Genomic DNA, 23,635 nt, shown 5'->3' with positions numbered 1-23,635 from the left:
CGCCGCGCCCGGCCACATCCCGCGTTCGCCACTCAGGCCACGCCTCCCAATGACCCAGCCCGAGTTTTCTCTCTACTCTCTTCCCTCTTCACCCACGCTCCTCAAGCTCCTTCCCACTCCGGCCACTCGGCTCCCACCTACACCTTGGCCACCGTCACCCCGGTAGACACACCCGTCCTTTCAGTCAACCGGCCATCCCCGGTCCCAACCAACCTCCGCCAGCACATCCTTAACGGTGCGTATATCGACCTGGCGGAGCTTATCCAGCCCTCCATTACCGACCCCCTCCGCAACAGGGAAATCATAACCCCGTCTGGTTGCCTCGCCCAGCTCCGTCAGCCCCTCCCCTCTCGTTCCCGAGACCTAACTCCCGCCGAGTTTGCTTATGCCTTCTCCCTCTATAGGGACGTGGTTTGCGCGTTGTACCCCCGCCGCCGGGCCGAATTGGACAGCTACATAACGCTCGTCCTCGAGTTGGCAATTCGGTTCGGCGGCACGGGGTTCTACGCCTACCACGTCCTCTTTGCCACACAAGCCGCCGCCCGCCTTCAGCAGCTTAACTTAGGCACCTACTGGGGGGTCCAGGACCAGGAGATCTATTGCAGGGTCTTCACGTCCCGGACCGCCCAGTCCTGCCTGCTGTGCGGCGCCCCCTCCCACCCCGCCGCTGCCTGCACCACGGCCGTCGACACGGCCGCCCCAAAGCCTCGTTCCAAACCCAGTGCCACTTTCACCGGCCGCCCACCACCGCCACCCCCCCGCCCTCGCCCCACACCCCCACACCCTCGCCCCTACTCTGCAGCTCCCCCCCCACCCCTCATTCCCAAGTCAGACACCAACATCTCCTCCTCCAATGCCACCGACAGACACGGCCGGCCCGTCCTTTACCAGTCTGGGCGCCAGGTGTGCAACAATTTCAATCAGGACGGCTGCCCCCTGTCCTCCTGCAGGTTCCTCCACGTCTGTTCTTTCTGTGGAGGAGCCCACTCCCGCCCCACCTGCCCACACAACCCCACGGCCACCGCGTGACTAGGCCGCCACCTCAGCACCCCCGTCAAAATCCCAGCCCTCATCCACGCCCTCCGTCACCACCCCGATCGCCAGTTTGTCGACTTCCTAGTCGACGGCTTCACTCACGGCTTCCACCCCGGCATGCTAGCCACCCCCACCACTTCACACACCTGTCACAACCTCCTCTCCGCAGTGCACGACCCCGAGGCAGTTGACACGCTCATTGCTAAGGAGGTCAAGGAGGGGTTCATGATGGGGCCCTTCAAAACACCTCCCTTCCCGGTGTTCCGCATTAGCCCCATTGGCGTTGCGACCAGAAAATACTCTGGGAAGAAGCGCCTCATCGTGGACCTCTCCTCACCCCACAACACACCCACCCCCAGCATCAATAGCCTCATTCCCAGTCACGACTTTTCAATGCATTACTCCACCGTCACCCACGCCATCAATCTCATCCACCTCACCGGCCGCGGATCACTCCTGTCCAAGGCCGACATCACCAACGCCTTCAAAGTCCTCCCCATCCACCCCGACTTCTGGCCTTTTTTCGGGGTCCAGTGGAAGGGGTACTTTTACTTCGCCGTCCGCCTGACGTTCGGCTGTAAAAGCAGCCCCAAAATTTTTAACAGCCTATCCGAAGCACTTTGCTGGATACTCTCCAATAACCACCCGATACCCCACCTAGTACACCTCCTGGACGACTTCCTACTAGTCGAGCCCCCCCCTCCCCCCCCGGCACACGGCCTGTCCATCCTCCGGTCAGTTTTCTCAGAACTCGGTGTCCCTCTCTCCGAGGAGAAGACCGTCGGCCCCGCCACCTCCATAGAATTCCTCGGCATCACCCTCGACACCGTGGCGTTTCAAGCCTCCCTCCCCCTGGACAAACTAAACCGGATCACCCTCCTCATTCAGAATTACCTCATCACTCCCCGTTGCACCAAGCGCCAGCTCCTCGCCCTCCTCGGCCACATTAATTTCGCACTACGCATCATTCCCCAGGGGCGCCCTTTCATCTCCCACCTCCTCACCACCGCCCACACCGCCCACTCCCTGCACGAACACGTCGTCATCGACGAATCGTGCCGTACCGACCTCCGCCTCTGGCTCCACCTGCTGTCAAACTGGAATGGCATAACACTATTTTACGACTCCCTCATCACCCACCCCGACGACATCCAGTTGTTCACAGACGCCGCCCCCTCCATCGGCTACGGCGGGTACCACCAGGGCCGCTGGTTTGCTTCCGCCTGGCCCCCCGAGTTCGCCACCCTCACCCACTCAGCCATCCACCCTTCCTCCGCCCTCCACGAGTTATATCCGGTTGTCATTGCCACGCTCCTCTGGGGTCACGAATGGTCCCGGAGGAGCATCCTCATTCACTCAGACAACACCGCCACGGTCGAAATCATTAACCGAGGCCGTTCCAACTCCCCCGACATTTCGCCCCTACTCCGCCGTCTCACCTGGTCATCCGTCACCCACCAGTTTCTCATCCGCGCAGCACACATCCCCGGTCACCTCAACCTAATAGCAGATTCTCTCTCCCGCCTCTCTTTCCAGAGATTTCGGCAGCTAGCCCCGGAGGCAGACCTGCACCCCACTCCCGTTCCTCCATTTTCGGAGACTGTGTTCCATTGACCCCTCAGCTCCAGCACCTCCTCATCCAAGCCCGTCACCACATCCTCAACGGATATTCACCCGGAACCCTCACCAGCTACCTCACCGCCTGGAACGCCTTCAAAAGGTTCCACGCCTCCGTAGGCGTCCCCTTCCCCTCCACTCACGTCTCGGTCATTGCCGCGTTCATTACCCACGCTCACTCCCGTCTCCAACTCCGCACCTCCACCCTGCACGTTTACCTCAGCGGCATCAATTTCTTCCTCAAATTAATACACGGTTCCCCCTGTTCTGCCATCACGCACCCCCACGTCTCCATGCTGCTCCGAGGCCTCGCCCGCAACGAGGCCCCGGTTCCGTCCCGTCGTCACCCACTCACCTCTGACCTGCTCCTCAGCTGCCTGGTCACCCTCCGTTCCGGTTACCACTCCCCCCTGGTCGACCTCACGCTTGAGTGCATGCTCCTGCTGGCATTCTTCGGGTTCCTGCGTTGCTCCGAATTTACTTCCTCCTCCTCTCGTTACAACCCCTCACGTCACCCTAGCCTCTCCGACCTCGCTCTCCACTCCACCGATTCCCTCACCTTCACTCTCAGGCGTAGCAAGACCGACCAGCTAGGGCGCACTTCTGTCATCCACATTTTCAAAACCGGCACTCCACTCAGTCCCTACGAACCCCTTTCACGCTACGTCGCCCTGAGACTCTCTCTCGACGCCTCACCACTCGACCCCCTGTTCACCACCGAGACCGGCACCATAGCCACCCGATTCTGGTTCCACCGCCACTTCCGCCAAATTCTAACCCTATCCGGCCTCCCTTCCCAGCTCTACTCGGGCCACTCCCTCCGCATCGGTGCCGCTTCCACCGCCTCCAGACAGGGTCTCTCGGACCACCTGATTCGCGTCCTCGGCCGCTGGTCCTCTCAGGCCTACCACACCTACATCAGGAGTAACATCCAGGATGTTCGTAACGCCCATCTCCACCTGGGCCGCACGTAACCGGTCGCTCCGTTTCCCCCCCGATGGGGGTCCCCACACTCACTCCCCTCCGTCCCTAGACCACACGCTCTTCTCCCTGCTCTTTGGGGGCAGTATCCCGAGCGAAGGCAACGCCACCCGACTCGAGCCCCGGTGGCCGTCCGCTCACGAGACATACTCCCCCCACCCTGAGTCTCGCCCTTCCCGGGTTCCACATCCACACACGTCCACCCATTTTCGTTCAATAAAATCCGTAAACTTGAGCAGAAGGTGTGGTCTCTTACTAGTGAAATGCAGTTGTATATAACAACGCAAGTTCAGGAGTGGAGGCCTCCCTCTGCTTAACACGGCAACTCCCCGCTCGTCATCACCTTATCACCTACACCTGCCTTCCATTATCAGCCAGCCAATCTCACGTCACAATCACCTCAGTAGACGAGCTTAAAAGCAGCTGCGAGCCTTTGCTCCATGTTCCTACTACTTTCGTGGTCAAGAACGCTCCCCCCGTCCACCCCAACTACCTCCGCCGCCTCAATACTAACCCTGTTTCCTTCTTCTCTTCCAGGAACCCGGGGGGGGCAGTATCCCGAGCGAAGGCAACGCCACCCGACTCGAGCCCCGGTGGCCGTCCGCTCACGAGACATACTCCCCCCACCCTGAGTCTCGCCCTTCCCGGGTTCCACATCCACACACGTCCACCCATTTTCGTTCAATAAAATCCGTAAACTTGAGCAGAAGGTGTGGTCTCTTACTAGTGAAACGCCTAGTAACCTCATTCATACTTTAAAATGTTCATCTTACTGTGGACATGTTTGCCTGAAAAGGAATCTTTGAAATGTTGCATAGTTTTAGAATTGTACTCCTTTAAAAGTTCAGAGATTTATAATGGAGGCGGATGGAAGGTTTTGGGACCTCAAAAAAACACTTTCACCTAGAAACTCCATTCACAGTACAACAATTCCCCCTTACTGTGGACATGCATCCTTGAGATGTTTTACTTTGAAATGATTTGTAGTTTTTGAAATATTTAACTTTAAGCGCCCAATACATTGTCAATGGCAATGGATATTTAAAGGGAAAAGGGTACAAACTTTACCAGGCTAAGTTAACAGAACAAGTCAGAACCTCTGTGGTGCAGTGGTTTAGATACAGGACTTGCAACCAGAAAGTTACCGGTTCAAATCCAACCAGGACAGGTTTCCAACCAATACCCGACTCCTGCACCTTTATCTGATCTTTCACTGAAGAGCGTGCAAGAGACCATAGAAAGTATATACCATGGTGGAGCAGTGGTTAAGATTCAGGCCTTGCATATTGAAGGTCCTGAGTTCAAATCCCACAAGGACATCTTTCTAACTTTTACCTGGGGCTTTTACCTTTATATAATCTTTCAGAAAATTACACGCAAGTCAACAGAACAGGTAAGGACCTTTGTGGTGCAGTGGTTTAGATACAGGACTTGCAACCAGGAGGTTCCCGGTTCAAATCTAACTAGTGCACTTTTTTTTCCCCCCCAAGACTCAAGACCCAAAAGAGTCTTGAGTCGAACCAATTACTCCCGCGGAGACATCAAATTTCTCTTTTGGGCCTTGAGTCCCAAGACTCAAGGCCAAGGTTCTTGGTGAAAAAATACATTTACTAAGTCCAGAGCTCGAAAGTTTGTCACTAGTTGATCGAAAGTTTGTCACTACCGAAACGAAAGTTAAATCCGAAAAAATTACTAAGTGTGGAGGCCAAAATCGTCCCCCCAAAAACCTGTTAGGAGTACGTTTCAGGCAATTTAGAGTTGATTGGTAGTACTTTGTAGTGACTTTTTTTGGTCCCTAACATTCATCGAGCTCTGGACTTAGTACATTTATTTTTTCACCATTGGGTCACTACCGAAACGAAACCGAAACGAAAGTTAAATCCGAAAAAATCACTAAGTGTGGAGGCCAAAATCGTCCCCCCGAAAACCTTTTAGGAGTACGTTTCAGGCAATTTAGAGTTGATTGGTAGTACTTTGTAGTGACACTTTTTTTGGTCCCTAACATTCATCGAGCTCTGGACTTAGTACATTTATTTTTTCACCATTGGGTCACTACCGAAACGAAACCGAAACGAAAGTTAAATCCGAAAAAATCACTAAGTGTGGAGGCCAAAATCGTCCCCCCGAAAACCTGTTAGGAGTACGTTTCAGGCAATTTAGAGTTGATTGGTAGTACTTTGTAGTGACACTTTTTTTGGTCCCTAACATTCATCGAGCTCTGGACTTAGTCAATTTATTTTTTCACCATTGGGTCACTACCGAAACGAAACCGAAACGAAAGTTAAATCGAAAAAATCACTAAGTGTGGAGGCCAAAATCGTCCCCCCGAAAACCTGTTAGGAGTACGTTTCAGGCAATTTAGAGTTGAATGGTAGTACTTTGTAGTGACACTTTTTTTGGTCCCTAACATTCATCGAGCTCTGGAATTCTTTTTCCGTTTCGGTAGTGACACAATGGTGTCACTACCGAAACGAAAAAAAAAATGTTCCCCCAAAAACCTGTTAGGAGTACGTTTCAGGCAATTTAAAGTTGATTGGTAGTGACTTTTTTTTTGGTCCCTAACATTCATCGAGCTCTGGACTTAGTAATTTTTTTCCCGTTTCGGTAGTGACACAATGGTGTCACTACCGAAACGAAAAAAAAATTGTTCCCCCAAAAACCTGTTAGGAGTACGTTTCAGGCAATTTAAAGTTGATTGGTAGTGACTTTTTTTTTGGTCCCTAACATTCATCGAGCTCTGGACTTAGTAATTTTTTTTCCGTTTCGGTAGTGACACAATGGTGTCACTACCGAAACGAAAGAAAAATTGTTCCCCCAAAAACCTGTTAGGAGTATGTTTCAGGCAATTTAAAGTTGATTGGTAGTGACTTTTTTTTTGGTCCCTAACATTCATCCAGCTCTGGACTTCGTAATTTTTTTTCCGTTTCGGTAGTGACAAAATGGTGTCACTACCGAAACGAAAAAAAAATTGTTCCCCCAAAAACCTGTTAGGAGTACGTTTCAGGCAATTTAAAGTTGATTGGTAGTGACTTTTTTTTTGGTCCCTAACATTCATCCAGCTCTGGACTTAGTAATTTTTTTCCCGTTTCGGTAGTGACACAATGGTGTCACTACCGAAACGAAAAAAAAAAAAAATCCCAAAAAAACCTGTTAGGAGTACGTTTCAGGCAATTTAAAGTTGATTGGTAGTGACTTTTTTTTGGGTCCCTAACATTCATGGAGCTCTGGACTTAGTCATTTTTTTTCCGTTTCGGTAGTGACACAATGGTGTCACTACCGAAACGAAAAAAAAATTGTTCCCCCAAAAAACGGTTAGGAGTATGTTTCAGGCAATTTAAAGGCATTGTAGGGAGTTCAGACATAATCAAAGAAAAAAACTGTTGTCAAACACCGCCCCTCCAGCAGTTCTTTTCCCCGACCACCAGGGGGTGACGCAGGGGGGACTTTTTAAATGAGTCATGCCCAAAATAGGTTGCCTTATGCGGATACAATTCGCGGAAATGCCCGACCCTACGGTTCTCTGAATTTATATTTTTAAATAGGCTCTTTCATGATAAATTGACCACATATATGAAGCTAAACAACTAAATTCTATCCAAACGATTTTTTAAAAGTAAATTATGTGCCTCAAAAAAGAAGTTTGAGAGCGTTTTAAAACCGAAAGTAAAAAGTTGATACGGGCACGGACGCGCACGGACACGCACATGCGTGCGTTAATTTACGACCCGGACATAAACAACATGAACATAAACAGAAGGGAAAATACGGATTTCAGACAGAGGACTGTGTTTCAATGAAGGAAAACACCCCAGCATCATTATATAGTGGCTGATAGAGGGGAGAAAATGCAAAAAATATATATATACATATTTTTTAAATTTAGGCTTAATGTTCCCTACAATGCCTTTAAAGTTGATTGGTAGTGACTTTTTTTTTTGTCCCTAACATTCATCCAGCTCTGGACTTAGTAATTTTTTTTCCGTTTCGGTAGTGACACAATGGTGTCACTACCGAAACGAAAGAAAAATTGTTCCCCCAAAAACCTGTTAGGAGTATGTTTCAGGCAATTTAAAGTTGATTGGTAGTGACTTTTTTTTTGGTCCCTAACATTCATCCAGCTCTGGACTTAGTAATTTTTTTTCCGTTTCGGTAGTGACACAATGGTGTCACTACCGAAACGAAAAAAAAATTGTTCCCCCAAAAACCTGTTAGGAGTACGTTTCAGGCGATTTAAAGTTGATTGGTAGTGACTTTTTTTTTGGTCCCTAACATTCATCGAGCTCTGGACTTAGTACATTTTTTTTTTCACCATTGGGTCACTACCAAAACGAAACCGAAACGAAAGTTAAATCCGAAATAATCACTAAGTGTGGAGGCCAAAATCGTCCCCCCGAAAACCTGTTAGGAGTACGTTTCAGGCAATTTAGAGTTGATTGGTAGTACTTTGTAGTGACACTTTTTTTGGTCCCTAACATTCATCGAGCTCTGGACTTAGTACATTTTTTTTTTCACCATTGGGTCACTACCAAAACGAAACCGAAACGAAAGTTAAATCCGAAAAAATCACTAAGTGTGGAGGCCAAAATCGTCCCCCTGAAAACCTGTTAGGAGTACGTTTCAGGCAATTTATAGTTGATTGGTAGTACTTTGTAGTGACACTTTTTTTGGTCCCTAACATTCATCGAGCTCTGGACTTAGTAAATTTATTTTTTCACCATTGGGTCACTACCAAAACGAAACCGAAACGAAAGTTAAATCCGAAAAAATCACTAAGTGTGGAGGCCAAAATCGTCCCCCCGAAAACCTGTTAGGAGTACGTTTCAGGCAATTTAGAGTTGATTGGTAGTACTTTGTAGTGACACTTTTTTTGGTCCCTAACATTCATCGAGCTCTGGACTTAGTCAAAAAAAATTTTCACCATTGGGTCACAACCGAAACGAAACCGAAACGAAAGTTAATTCCGAAAAAATCACTAAGTGTGGAGGCCAAAATCGTCCCCCCGAAAACCTGTTAGGAGTACGTTTCAAGCAATTTAGAGTTGATTGGTAGTACTTTGTAGTGACACTTTTTTTGGTCCCTAACATTCATCGAGCTCTGGACTTAGTAAATTTATTTTTTCACCATTGGGTCACTACCGAAACGAAACCGAAACGAAAGTTAATTCCGAAAAAATCACTAAGTGTGGAGGCCAAAATCGTCCCCCCAAAAACCTGTTAGGAGTACGTTTCAGGCAATTTAGAGTTGATTGGTAGTACTTTGTAGTGACACTTTTTTTGGTCCCTAACATTCATCGAGCTCTGGAGCTCAGGGCATTCACAGTTCAAAAATTCCACCTTACTGTGGACATGCATGCTTGAGATTTTTTTTTTTTAATAATTTGTAGTTTTGGAGATATTTAACTTTAAGCGCCCCATGTATTGTCGATGCGGCAATGGACATTTAAAGGCAGGCCTACAACTACATACTTACGCCTAGTAACCTCATTCATACTTTAAAATGTTCATCTTACTGTGGAAATGTTTGCCTGAAAAGGAATCTTTGAAATGTTGCATAGTTTTAGAATTGTACTCCTTTAAAAGTTCATAGATTTAGAATGGAGGCGGATGGAAGGTTTTGGGACCTCAAAAAAACACTTTCACCTAGAAACTCCATTCACAGTTCAAAAATTCCACCTTACTGTGGACATGCAAGCTTGAGATTTTTTCTTTGAAATCATTTATAGTTTGGGAGATATTTAACTTTAAGCGCCCCATGTATTGTCGATGCGGCAATGGACATTTAAAGGCAGGCTTACAACTACATACTTACGCCTAGTAACCTCATTCATACTTTAAAATGTTCATCTTACTGTGGACATGTTTGCCTGAAAAGGAATCTTTGAAACGTTGCATAGGTTTAGAATTGTACTCCTTTAAAAGTTCAGAGATTTATAATGGAGGCGGATGGAAGGGTTTGGGACCTCAAAAAAACACTTTCACCTAGAAACTCCATTCACAGTACAAACATTCCCCCTTACTGTGGACATGCATCCTTGAGATGTTTTATTTTGAAATGATTTGTATTTTTTGAAATATTTAACTTTCACCTAGAAACTCCATTCACAGTTCAAAAATTCCACCTTACTGTGGACATGCATGCTAGAGATTTTTTCTTTGAAATCATTTGTAGTTTGGGAGATATTTAACTTTAAGCGCCCAATGCATTGTCAATGCGGCAATGGACATTTAAAGGGAAACGAGTACAGGCTACTAATCCTACATACTTACTGCTAGTAACCCAATTCATACTTTAAAATGTTCATCTTACTGTGGACATGTTTGCCTGAAAAGGAATCTTTGAAATGTTTAATAGTTTTAGAATTGTACTCCTTTAAAAGTTCAGAGATTTATAATGGAGGTCGATGGACGAATTTGGGACCTCAAAAAAACACTTTCACCTAGAAACTCCATTCACAGTTAAAAAAATCCACCTTACTGTGGACATGCATGCTTGACATTTTTTCTTTGAAATCATTTGTAGTTTGGGAGATATTTAACTTTAAGCGCCCAATGCATTGTCATTGAGGCAATGGACATTTTAAGGGAAACGAGTACAGGCTACTAATCCTACATACTGTAGTAATATGAATGACACTGCACAATTTAGGGCTGTCTGACTGTCTGATAATTAAGCATCTGCTCATGAGAAATGTTCCTGTCTGCAAAACTGTGATGCATGCTACTGTATGAAACTATCTGGTAACAATCTAATACTGTAGCGCTATGGGCACAATATGAGCACAATACAGTCATTACAATTAGAGTACTATTATAATCACATTTACTATTAATACAGTACATAGTATAATGAGGTATTGCTGTTTAAACTGCCCCCCAGTATTACATCGGCATTCATGTTTTGTGGGATGATGACATGCTGATTGTAGTGTAAAAGTGCTGATAAGAACTACAGTAAATAGTCATTTATTTTCTTGTATTTCAGATGTTATTAATTTGTAACTTCTGTTTGACACCCGTTTTATTAGTGAAAAAATAATGTGTCCTGGCCTGCAGGGCGAGATCAATAATAGCACTGCTATTGCCACAGGCTATAATTTTACTGTAGCTTTTATTCATAGATTGCCAGTAGGACATAAGTACATGGGTTACTTTTTAGGCGCGGTAAAACTCTACTGACAGCTGTACAGGCTGTAATACAAGGTATACACGTTGATACAAAGACTTAAAGTCAAATGTGAGAAGGAATGTGGTGACAGTAATGGGATCGTCATCTGTTTCTGATGCAACGACTAAGTAACTGCGGTGGCAACCGAACCCTCAGCCACACAAACACACAGTGAGACGCGATGTGTGCCCACATGGAGACACGAAGAATCAGAGATAAACACACACACACACACACACACACACACACACACACACACACACACACACACACACACACACACACACACACACACACACACACACACACACACACACACACACACACACACACACACCCTCGGAAATAGCCTCGGACTGAAATAGTTTCTTTCTATGAACAGCTTGTCGTCACACTGGCAGAAATACCGGCCCAAGTTGAAGTTATTAAAGGTCAACTGACACATGGGCCATGAAACATTGTCCTTGTCCTTTAGATGCCCACAGTGTGTGATCTACTGCCCTGCAAACTCCCTTCAATTCCATTACACTGACCTCGTATCTCCATATTTCAACTTTGACAAAAAAAATGGACTAGACGTGAATACTGTCTTCCTGGCTCTAAAATGCATTCGCAAAGCATGTTGTCAAAGAATGCAACAATACAACTTTGCAACATTGACACTTGATGTGGTAAGTTGGAGGGTTTTTGATAAAGAGGCAATCAATATCATTTTGATTGGAAATTTAAAAAAAACATTGCACACACGCTCGTGCGCACACACACACACACACACACACAGACAGGTGACAAATGAGTGGCTCAGTTGGCCTCGATTTGGATCAAGTTGGCAAGAGAATGATTCAAGTGGCACTGATGGAAGGAGCTTCAATCTCAAAGACTGTTCAACTGGCTATAGTGTTTCAATAGGAACAGTGACTAAATTGACATCTGCATTTCCATCTATGGGAAAGACATCAGTAAATGGAATAGGGTTGAATTGTGGTCGAAAGAGCACATAAGATGACCATGATGCCCATGCATTAGTGCAAGAAGTATTTAAAGGAAAAACAGAAGAGCAACTCATCTACAGTTGTAGATACAGGACGTGATCAGCAAGAACCGTCCATCGACAACTACATAGACAGATAACTCATCCTTCCCCATATTCTCAGCAAGAGAATATGTTACACCTAGAAAGCGGTACCGGTCTGAATGCTTGACCCCTACAGTAAGCACGTTCGGTGGCCCTGTTATGCTGTGAGGGGCATTGTCATGGCATAGATTGTATCCCCTAAGAGGTAAGGGTCACTGCACATCAATACAAAGTTATTCCGTAATCGCCTTTATCCTATGATGATGAAATCTTATCCTGATGGGAGTGGTCTCTTCCAGGATGGCAATGACCCCCCATCCACAGGACACGAGAGGTCACTGAATGTTTAAATGAGTATGAAAATTATGTGTCTTCCTTTGAAGACACCAGATCTAAATCCAGTTGAACACCTTTGGAGATTTTGGACCGTCGACCGACGTGTGCTTTCCACCACCATTATGAAAACACCAAATGAGGGAATATATTTTGTTAGAAGAATGGTGTTCCATCTCTCCAGTAGAATTCCAGAGACTTGTACAATCTATGCCAAAGCACAATGAAGCAGTTCTGGTGGCTCGACACGTTATAAGACACTTTATGTTGTTTTTTTGTTTAATTGGTCACCATCTGTACTGTATGGTAATCTCTCAAGAACAGATTCATAGCTGTGTGGAATGGGCGTAGCCTGGTAAACCCTCCCTCCAGAAATCTCATTTCCATTTGATTTCTGGAGTGAGTCTGGCCTGATCCGCCTTTCTGCAATATTGGCTCTGTACGCCGAACTGACGAGCCTATCAGCGTCGTCGCTCATCGTTCTGTGATTGACAGCAACAGTTGGCCAATCAGGTGGCGAGTTCGAGTGAGCCCGAATGAAGCCGAGTGCAGCCTGAGTGCCTCCAACAAAAGACGAACGGCAGCCATTGTTGTTGTCCGAGTGCCCTCACGTCTTAGTTTCGTTTTTAAAACGGTCTCAAACTTTTTTTTTGAGGCACGGAATTTACTATTAAGATATCGTTTGGATAGAATTTAGTTGTTTAACTTCATATATGTGGTCAATTAATCATGACAGAGCCTATTTAAAAATATAAATTCAGAGAACCGGGAGGGGCGGGCTGTGACACGCATGTATCCCAATAAGGCAACCTATTTTGGGCATGGCGATCTCAAAAGTCCCGTTGCGTCATATTAGTGACAGAGGTGGTAAAAATCCACTGCAATTGGCTGAAGGGGAAAAACGATCATTGGCTGAAGGGGTTGTCAGTCAACGGTATTACTCCCGCCCAACTCCAGCCCACAGCCAATATTGCAGATAGGCGGATCAGGCCAGACTCACTCCAGAAATCAAACGGAAATGAGATTTCTGGAGGGAGGGTTTACCAGGCTAGAATGGGCGTGCCTTCAGATCAGGAAGCAGGCCGCGCTTTAACCAATCAAATGTAGTGGGCGGGATTTACATGTGTGCGGCTTGCTTCCCACTGGAAACAAACCGAAACTCATTTAACAATAGCGTCCTCGGAGACGACAAAACCACGGAAAGTTAGTAACATTTTAACTTGTTCTTTCATCATAGAAACAAGTGGGCTTATAACCAAAACGATCCATGTTCTTTGGGAGAAATGGTGTTAGTGTTCCGTGGAGAAATATTGTAAGTAGGAATGAAAACATAGGCGCACCACTGGAAGTAGAAGGCTGAAGGCATGTCCAAACCCCGGTTTCCAGTGAGCATGTGTCTAGTTAATCCCCCCCCCCCCAGAGCCAAATGCAAAAGTGAAAAACAGCAGAGAGCGCTGTTTTTCATTTTTATTTGACGATGGGTTCCCAGATTGACTGTATGGTAATTACTACAGTCATATATTACTACAGTCATATATTAGCAAATACAAGTACCTGTACAGTAGCTGCTTATTCCAGTGGTACAACCATAGTGCATATTGCTGCACCTGAACATTTTGCATTGTGGTCTTCAAGTCACCCTGTCCCCCTGTGCTGGGTTGTACCACCTGGCAGGCACAGGGGGTGGATTGATAGCCAGAGAAATCTGGAAGAATTCAACACTCACACCAGACTCTCAAGTTATCCCAGGCATCTAGGTATGGCTGTGTGCGTGTGTGCATGTTTGACTGGCAATGTTATTGTGAGAGAGGGTATGACTGGTGTAGCATGCCTGTGTGTGTGTGTGTGTGTGTGTGTGTGTGTGTGTGTGTGTGTGTGTGTGTGTGTGTGTGTGTGTGTGTGTGTGTGTGTGTGTGTGTGTGTGTGTGTGTGTGTGTGTGTGTGTGGGAGACAGAGAGAGACAGCGAGAATGGGGGTGAGAATTTCTGTAGCTGTGCCTATGTCTGTGTTTGTATTTAATGGGACCTGGCGTCATTTGAGCATTACACTGATAGCAGCTTTCTCAGCTGCCATGCAGTCTGTCATTTAATCTGTTGGAGAACAATAACCTGACATGTGCCATACTAAAGTGGCAATCAGGGTCTTGCCTATCTGCAGTAGTTAGTGAATATGTTTCAATGAAACATTGCATGGTGGCCAGTGATATATTAGACAGTCACTTTATGCTGTATTTGGTGCTTATGTCTCTTTCTACTGTTTGACATCATGTAGTGAGCTGATAAACAAGGGTACACACCTTTTCATTAAACAATCCATGTCCTTTGTCAAACGGCTATGTTCAGGTAATGCACTGGTTTGATTTTTCTATACTTGTTGTCCTTTATGTTGGTTTGTCCCTTGACCTTGTCTTTTTCATTCCAGGCAAATATTTGGGTGGTCAATAAGAGCTCAGCGCCATGAGGGATTTCTGCTCTGCCAACTTGACAAGCAAACAAAGCTTTAATCTAATGACCAAAAAAGCGATAAGACATCAAACACATGGGATGTATTATTTACATCAGTGGTTCTCAACCTTTTCAGGCCGCGACCCCCCAAAATAATCATATTTTTGAACTGGGGACCCCCCAAAATAATCATATTTGAACTGGGGACCCCTCACACTGGAATGTAGGAGTTGAGGCATTCAATTTAGTTTGACTCGGTTCCACAGATAAATGTTGTGAAAATAGCAGATCTACAAGCTCAGTTCTGTGAGCTTGTAGAACAGCTATTTTCAAAATGTTTGCCTGTTCTTACATTATTTGACAATTTGGCCAATGTTTGACCAGTTTTTATAGTATAGTTTGTTGGTTACAGTACTTTTGATGCAGAAATGGTCCCGACCAGGGGCGCAGCCATGGGTGGGCCTGGGTGGGCCGTGGCCCACCCACATAGAAAGCTGGCCCACCCAATCGATTTTGCAAAAAAACATTTTTTGGGGAAATGTATTTTTAAATTTTTTTTATAATTAATTTTTTGATAAAAAATCTGTAAAATCAGGCAAAAATAAGAATTAAATAACATAACCCTAACCTAACTCTAACCCTAACCCTAAAACCGAAATAAAGTAACAAAAAAACACCCAAAAACGCCCAATATCCGCCCAATAACTGCAAATTTTCGCTCCTGCCTAGGCCCAGCCTATACTAGCGTTCTGGCTGCGCCACTGGTCCCGACCCGCAGTTGTTTTTATTTAAAGGTGCTGTAAGTGATATATATTCAGATAGCAATCATTGCTATAGACTAGAGTGTTTGTTCAGTAACAGAGGTCTCCCTGACTCTCCAGCTCTATAGTACAGAAAAACAGAAAATGCATTTTGAGGATACTAATGTCTCTCTCACACTTATGCCAGTGTGCCAGTGATCACCCTCCCCTGTGGCAATGTTGGCACCCGTGCCTATACATGTAAACAAGTTAAATTGGAAGTGATGACACTGTTACTCTACAGCAATGATTACTATCACAATATAGAGCTATTCAACACGTATTTTAACTAAAGAAAATCATCACCTTTAATATTATATATTATTTTGTCTCTTTGCTATTTCTATGTGATGCCATCTGGCAAGGTGACTCAGAACCACAAGACCCACACCACACATGTCAAAGCATCTTAACTGACACTATAACTGACACTGACACACATTCAGTTGGTGGCAGACTGCAGTGCTTATAAGCACCCTCCTAATATTCAAAATAAAATGCCATTCACTGACTTTACTCAGGTCACACATAAATTAGATACACACATATATTTATGTCCCAGGTTTTGACCTGGAACACAAGTGTTGACTATTAATCTCAATATATCAAATAGTACACTATTTACCCTATTATTATTTATGGGGATATTTATAAATTTACACCTGAACCTACAGATGTACAGATCTCACAACCCTCATGGGTGGATTCAAACCTACTTGCTGAGAAAATACTGATTTAAACTGGCAATATTGTACCTGTTGCGTCATCATAATGATTGGTATGTCAACAACAGGTATACTGGACTAGTGAATGGTCAAGTACACTCAATGATGAACTCTGACTACAAAATATGAAGAATCAGTCATTTAGGACAACTACTGTAGAACTAAACTAAATGAAATGTATTCAGTTGATAGTTAAGGTTATCTCCAGAGCAAGTCTTATCTAGACAGTTGGTAAGCTAATGGCTTAGGGAATTGCTTGATACGTTTTAAAAGCCTACAAATTGTGAAAAACATAATTATAAAACTCTGTCATTTGTATCTGCATTCCGTGCACAACTGTTATTCCTCCAAGGTCTGTGAATAAACATTTGTTTTCTCAATCAGATTTGTGTAACTTAATTTACTGACGTTAAAATTTTGTTTTGGGGGGGGGGGGGGGGAAGAAAACTTGACATAGGAGAACGTGTCTTTGAGCTGTTATTTCCCCCCCTTACAGACAAAGAGGTCTTATGTATTTTAATACAAACGTTGTGTAATGCATTGTGTTAATGCACTTTTATATTTTCAATTTCATCCTAGATTTCACATAATGTAGTGGTTGAAAACACATGAGCTCACCCTGGGCTTTAAAATATATTTATTTTCTTTTAAATCTTATAAAAGTCAATATAGCACTGTATTTTCTCAAGAGTTAGCTGGTGTATGTAAAAGTGACTGCCAACAGCCTCAGGCCAGTGGTATTCACGTGTCTCTGTTTGAAATGGGTTAACATAATACACAGACAGGTCTGGGCACTTCTGACGCACTAGGGAAGTGATCTATGTATCTTATAGTCAAACGTACACTGTGAAATCGTGTTATTTTAACTCTGAGAGATGTTACATTTTGTCGCTCTCGGGTGGAAACCAATTATGTCCAAAACCATTGGACAAAAACCATTGGACATCTTTTTGTTGTTTTTGTTTTGTAAATAAATAGTGAAAATGTGGGCGACTCTCTTGTATGACAAAGTAGGGCATTCGTTTATGAAAAAACACACACATTTGAAACACGAACACGAGAAATGAGATATGAGGTTGGTTTCTGCCCGACAGCGACACATTTTGTATATTCTCTGAGTTACAAATGGATGAATGAGCGCACTGAGGAATTTACAGCGTAGTCATTTTTAGGATTCAGTGGAGGACATGCAAATTCACTCACATTTGAAGGGTATGAAAGGAACACGTGATATGAGGATGAATAATTTATCTTTTTCCCACTTGGCAGTTCGTTCTAAAAGCATTTAGCCATATTTGTATGTATTTGTGTTTTTATTCCACCTTTTTCTCTTGTGTATTTTCCTGTATATGAGCCGTAAAAATCATGTTTTACTCAGCTAGGACTAACTTATGCAAACAATATCATTAATGTAATCTTAACTCACGTGGGAGAAAAACTAAATTGCCTGTTCTTACTGTGGACTGGTGAAGAGGGATTATTCGATATTAAATGCTCCAATAAAATTGCAGTTGGCGCTAAAATAGAGGATGAAAACTAATCCATGTTCCATGTAAGGAAAACACAATCCCACATGAGAGACAATAACAGCAAAAAATTGTCTTGCTTCTACAAACTCGCAGTTCACTCTAAAGAACATAATAGAAAATCCAATCCAATTATCATGTAAGTACCAATGTGGCTGGAAGGCAAAGTACGCTGTACCGCAGGATTCAATTAATTTTCTGCACCATCTCTCCACCTGGCTGGCCTAACAGTGTGCTGGTCATTGTGGGAGCGAGGGGGAGCAGAGCAAATGGTTTGTTTAATAAAGCATTATACTGTGTGCAGACACCAGTGGTGGAAAGTAACTAAGTACATTAACTTAAGTACTGTACTTAAGTACAATTTTGAGGTACTTTTACTTTACTTGAGTATTTCCCATTTCCAATACTTTTACTTCTACGCCACTACATCTCAGAGGCAAATATTGTACTTTTACTCCGCAAAACTGGAGTTACTAGTTACTTATGGCCATTTCGGCCATTTGAAAATAGCAGATCTTGCATGTGAGCTTGTAGATCTGCTATTTTCAAAAGATTTTCAGACATTTTACACATTTGAAAACTTGTGAAAAGGGACATTCTGCATAATGAGTACTTTCTACTTTTGGTACTTCAAGTACATTTTGATACCAATACTTGTACTTTTACTCAAGTAAATTTTGAATTCCGGAATTTTACTTGTTTTACATTTTACTAATGTAACATGAGTACTTCTGCATTGCAGAATTTATACATATCCTTAAATAAAACATTTGAGTACTTTCTCCACCACTGGCAGACACTACATTTCATTACTTTGAGGTTTTTGGTCCAGCACTGGTTGTTTAAAAAAATGTGGGGATGTGCATAATATCCTACCTCTTTTCAAGAGAAAAGCAATCCACACAAACACAAACACAAGCAAAGCGGCAGAAAGGTGGCTCAAGTTGGCTTTGGCTCAAGAAAGGAGAACCTTGGGGGTTCGTTCGCAAGTGGAACCCATGGAACAACATTGAAGATGTGTCCAGGAGAAACCTGAGTGTTGATTTCACTCTGAGAGTAAAAGTAAAAGTTGACTCAATCATTCAGGACTTTACTGTTGCATTACCAAACCCATGTGAAGAAAAGGAAAAAACATTCTTACTGTGGACGTCTCCTCTCTGCTTGGTCACCTCCTTCTGGATGGAGTTGTCTACAGGGGTGACGGGATCGGGCTGAGGCGGGCGTCTTGTGGGCGGCGGCGGTGGAGTGATGGGCGGCAGACGTCTCGGCGGGACGTAGGGCTTGCGCGTGGGCACCGCTGGTCTCCTGGTGGGCACAACCGGTCTCCTGGTGGGCACCGCTGGTCTCTTGGTGGGCACCAAGGGCTTTCGGGTGGGGATAGATGGCTTGCGTGGGGCTGGCGTTGCTCTCCTCGGAGGCGGCGTTGGCAGTTTAGTTGTGGTTGTTGCAGCAGCAGTAGTAGTAGTAGTAGTTGTGGGTGTTGTAGTGGTTTTGGGGGGGATTCTTTTGGCAGTCAGAGGCGGACGGATGGTGGTGGTTGTTCTCCTGTGGTCAGTGTCAGGAATGTGGTTGTGGTGGTTTGGAGGTTCCCATGGCTTCCCTGGCCTTGGGGGTTGGATGGACACCTTAGGAATAGCTGAGAGAGATAACAGATGATGTATCATCATTTTTAAGGCTCTTCTGATGCAATTGACATGGCAGAATTTAGTAAAGTTAATAGTTACATTATGCATGTCAAGATGAGGTGTTGAAATAAAGCAAGACAGGGTCTAATAACAGCATTGCTTCCATGTGTATCTCGGAGGTCATGTTCATGATGTCATATCGCTGTGACATCATATTGACTCTCCATTGACTTCCATTACAAAATGTTCAGTTTTAAAATATAGAACAAAAAAGTATAATAATCAGGCAATTACTTCCTCGACCTGCAGTGTGCACAAGAAATTTGACATTGACCAGTCCACTAGCGGACATAGTTGGCCCAGGGTAAGTCTTTGTTCAGATATTGTTTGATTTCAATCATAATATTGCTAATTTTATAAAGCATTTCATTTACTGCATATGGCTGTTATTCCATGTGTGAAGAATATTTGGCGTGTTTTGTTGAAGGTAAAAAAAAATAAAACAAAGAGTCACACACTCAGGTTTCTCTGTTGCTTCATGTGCCTGTTGAAGGCGACAGTTGGCAAAATGTTTTTTTTTACAGAAATACTTAGCGTGTAGGTATCCGTATGGAATCCTAGGCATCAGTACCAGTACCAAAACATTTCCGAAGCTACCCAAACACTACATATGACACAGGTCACAAGTCTTTTGGGAACCTCTGACATGGTGAGAAAAGGGCTATGCCTGTGTGGCAAGTGCACACTATCTGGCTGAGTCACCAGGGCACCCTGGAATACGAGTCCCTCTAAGTTAATGAGGCATGACATCGGTGGCAAATTGCAAGGGCCAGCGGAGCTTTGGAGAGGAAAAAGCCCTTCGGCCTAGTCTTTCATCTACAGTCTTCACCTGAGACCTCCTGAATATCTATTCACAGAGCAGTCTCTCGGCTATTCATCACTCAAAAGAATCAGGTATCTGGAATATGTTCTTCCTGTTCTCTTGTTCTCTTACAACACTCTCTGGGGAGGAGTAAATCCGAGTTAATTTACACTTTGGTGAATTGTTATAAGTGGCACGTACAACAATAGTAGATCTTTGTGAGATCCATACCCTTAAGGCCTCTCCACTCCAGGCAAAAGTTGGTCTCTGTGTATGCATATTGTCTGCACATAATAGTGTGTGTGTGTGTGTGTGTGTGTGTGTGTGTGTGTGTGTGTGTGTGTGTGTGTGTGTGTGTGTGTGTGTGTGTGTGTGTGTGTGTGTGTGTGTGTGTGTGTGCATGCGTGCGTGCGTGGGTGCGCGTGCGTACACGAGCGTGCATGTGTGCGTGTGGGTGAAGTGTGTATGAAGAACGATTGCGCTGTTCAAAGGTGCAGCCTTGTCCTCAAGATGACATTTGCTCTGCCGACTGGCTGTCATCAAAGCCTTACAATTCGTTCCTTTCCATGCATTGTTCTGTCTAGCACATTGTTCAGGAGAGGGTTACTAGAGCTGGGGAGGGACTTCACAAGGCCTTCATGAGTGGGGAGAGAGAAGCAAGTGGTTTGAACTCTGTTTGCGCCTCCTCGGGTTACAGGGAGCCTTTGATACGTGATACACAAATAGAACATCGCAGCTCCAATGTCAGAGCACTTGTGCCTCACGCTGCATGGGCAGGCGACAGGATGATTCAGGATGCCAGCGTTAAGGTCCTGACCCGTGCCAGGGGGTATTCTCTATGTTACACTCTGTCACTTGAGACAAATGATTAAAGTACCACATGAAGTAATGATTATAAATAATGTCTTTGCCATTGAACTGCAGTAAAACAAAAACAAAAACAAAAACACAAAAAAAGAACACGCACACTTATGAGCTTTCTGTCAGCCGGCGCTATGTGACACCCAGCCTGAGGACAAAAACAGCTTATGGGAATAGACGTCTGAAAACAACAGACTCCCCCCGTTTTACTCTTAACAGACAGATCTCAGTACGGTAGGTCAAGGTCTCATTCAGGATGCAGAATGAAAACGGAGCTCCAGCCCCCCCCCCCAACACTGGGTGAAAAAGGTGATATACCTGGATACATGGGCAAGGTATACACCCACCCAACATAAATGATAGGTGGGAGTTTTTCAATGAATGCGGGAGAGGACTGTTTACCTTAAAATGCCTTTAAGATACCTGGATATACGTCTCTCTTTTCTCTGCTTGGGAATCTTCCTTACACATGTAAATTAGAGGTTTGTTCAAACAATGGGAGGTGTGGGGTTCATAGAGGGGGGGCTCAGAGAGAGAGAGAGAGAGAGAGAGAGAGAGAGAGAGAGAGAGAGAGAGAGAGAGAAACACAGACTATTGCACAATTACTGATTAAAAAACAATGAGTGAGATGTCTGTCTGTCTGTCTGTCTGTCTGTCTGTCTGTCTGTGAGAGAGAGATATATACACACACACACACACACACACACACACACACACACACACACACACACACACACACACACACACACACACACACACACACACACACACACACACACACACACACACACACACACACACACACACACACACACACACACACACACACACAGATCAGGTCTTGGGTCTAAATATCAACTACTGTGCACAGTGGTTTAACTACTGATACTTTCTCTTTGATCTGGCTTAACTGTACAGTTGTGGCACTGTAAACACATCTGTATGCTATTCTTTCAATCGGTAGGAATGATGGCGCACAATCCGTCCGTGTACCTTGCAAATTCCAAATCTCGACAGGCCTCCCAAAGAAATGCCGGTCTGGGTGAGGATGCAACTCGGCAGTTGGGTCCAAACGGGGTACCTCAAAGCTTGAGTTGCTAGAACACCACTTATTGATACTTTTACTTAAGCAAAACAGTTGAGTACTTGTTCCACCAATGTCCCTGTTTAAAAATGATTGAATAAACACTAATAACCAAGGTTACTGTAGTAACAGAGGTCCTCTCTGTTACACAAGGTGCTGTACAACAAACAGTGGTGTGAAGTAACTAAGTACATTTACTCAAGTACTGTACTTAAGTACAATTTTGAGGTAATTTTACATTACTGAAGTATTTCCAATTGTCTATACTTTTACTTACTATTTTATTTACTATTATTTGAAAACTTTAGTTACTAGTTACTTTGCAGATATAAATGATTACATTATAAAACATACATTAACCACTTTAGCCTTATTTTATACATCAACAAGCTCACACGCTATTTTCAAACGTATTAGCACTTTTACTTTTGGTACTTTAAGCACATTTTGATACCAAAATGTGTTGTACTTTTTACCCATATCACAAACAAGGCTACTTTATGTGTGTTTTCGTTTGTATTTTGGGGGATAGAGATTAGATTACATGCAGACACAACATTTGCATGATAGGTGTTGATGGTTTCAATGTTCCTATTGTTTCATGTTTCACTCCTGAGCACCGCCTCTTCACACCGTGTCTGTGAGATGTCTTTGAGCCAGTGTTGCCAGGTTTTTTTTATAATAAATTTGCACCAAGAATTTTATTTGAAAATAGCAGTCTACAAGCTCACAACGAGTTGCATCACGAGTATATCTTGTATAGCTTGTATATCTGCCATCTTCAAATAGCCGATGTATACAGTAGGTAGGTTTAAAGTGCTCATGTGAGTCATGTGACCCATAATCGCTTCTATTGGGCTTGTTTTTCTAGACCTGCTTGCTTGTTTCTCTCACAGAATCTGGCAACCCTAGCCACAGCACGGGGGCGTGTATTAGCCAAGGCACCAAGTTGGCTTTACAGGATAGCAGTTTGTTGTTAGAGAACTCTGCTTGGAAACTATTAACTGCATGATGAATTTGTTTAATTTGTGAGTAAAATGGCAACAAACACGAGTAGAGATTTATTTTATGCATCGGGTGCTGCTTCGAGTCCTCGCAGACGCCAGCCTTCGACTCCGAGAAGAACAGAATTATTAGGTGGTCCTCTTAGCTGGTCGAGAGCAACGCTGCTCGGGATGATGCTTTGTCTACGTTGCTGCCTCTGCCTGCACCAAAGAGCAAATAACATCAACCTTGCGGTAAGTGAAATTATGTCTGACTATATAGGCCCTGTGTCTACTATCTAGAAAATTCTTTGTATGAGTTGCTTGTAGAAAAATAAGTGTAACTAATGTTCTGGTGGGCAACCGGAAGGCTCACCCCAAAACACGATCGCCACCATTTTAGGGGGAATACCAGGTAGAGATTTTATCGGATATGTGCTGGATTTGTGCCCGGGTGACTGTGTTTGGGGCGAGTGTTTTGGTATTCCTTTGGTGGTTTGCCAAAAGCATTGATTTCCTC

At 44.4% G+C, this 23,635-nt stretch overlaps 2 protein-coding genes across 5 annotated transcripts in view; one reads left to right on the top strand and one right to left on the bottom strand.

Moving 5' to 3' along the window:
* npnta (nephronectin a) overlaps positions 1–23,635 on the bottom strand; it is a 491,735-nt gene that overhangs the window by 22,777 nt on the left and 445,323 nt on the right. For all 4 annotated transcript variants that reach the window (XM_084078173.1, XM_084078174.1, XM_084078175.1 and 1 more), the window contains one exon: positions 18,842–19,336. In XM_084078173.1, the coding sequence (XP_083934299.1) occupies positions 18,842–19,336 (495 nt within the window). The remainder of the gene's footprint in view (positions 1–18,841; positions 19,337–23,635) is intronic.
* The window catches only part of dkk2 (dickkopf WNT signaling pathway inhibitor 2), a 413,162-nt gene that overhangs the window by 232,915 nt on the left and 156,612 nt on the right, over positions 1–23,635 (top strand). The window lies entirely within an intron of this gene.

This window comes from Gymnoscopelus microlampas (assembly GCF_963454915.1).
Source record: "Gymnoscopelus microlampas genome assembly, chromosome: 2".
NCBI lineage: Eukaryota > Metazoa > Chordata > Actinopteri > Myctophiformes > Myctophidae > Gymnoscopelus > Gymnoscopelus microlampas.
Note: the sequence above shows the minus strand (reverse complement) of the source record. Positions and strands in the feature narration are given on the sequence as shown.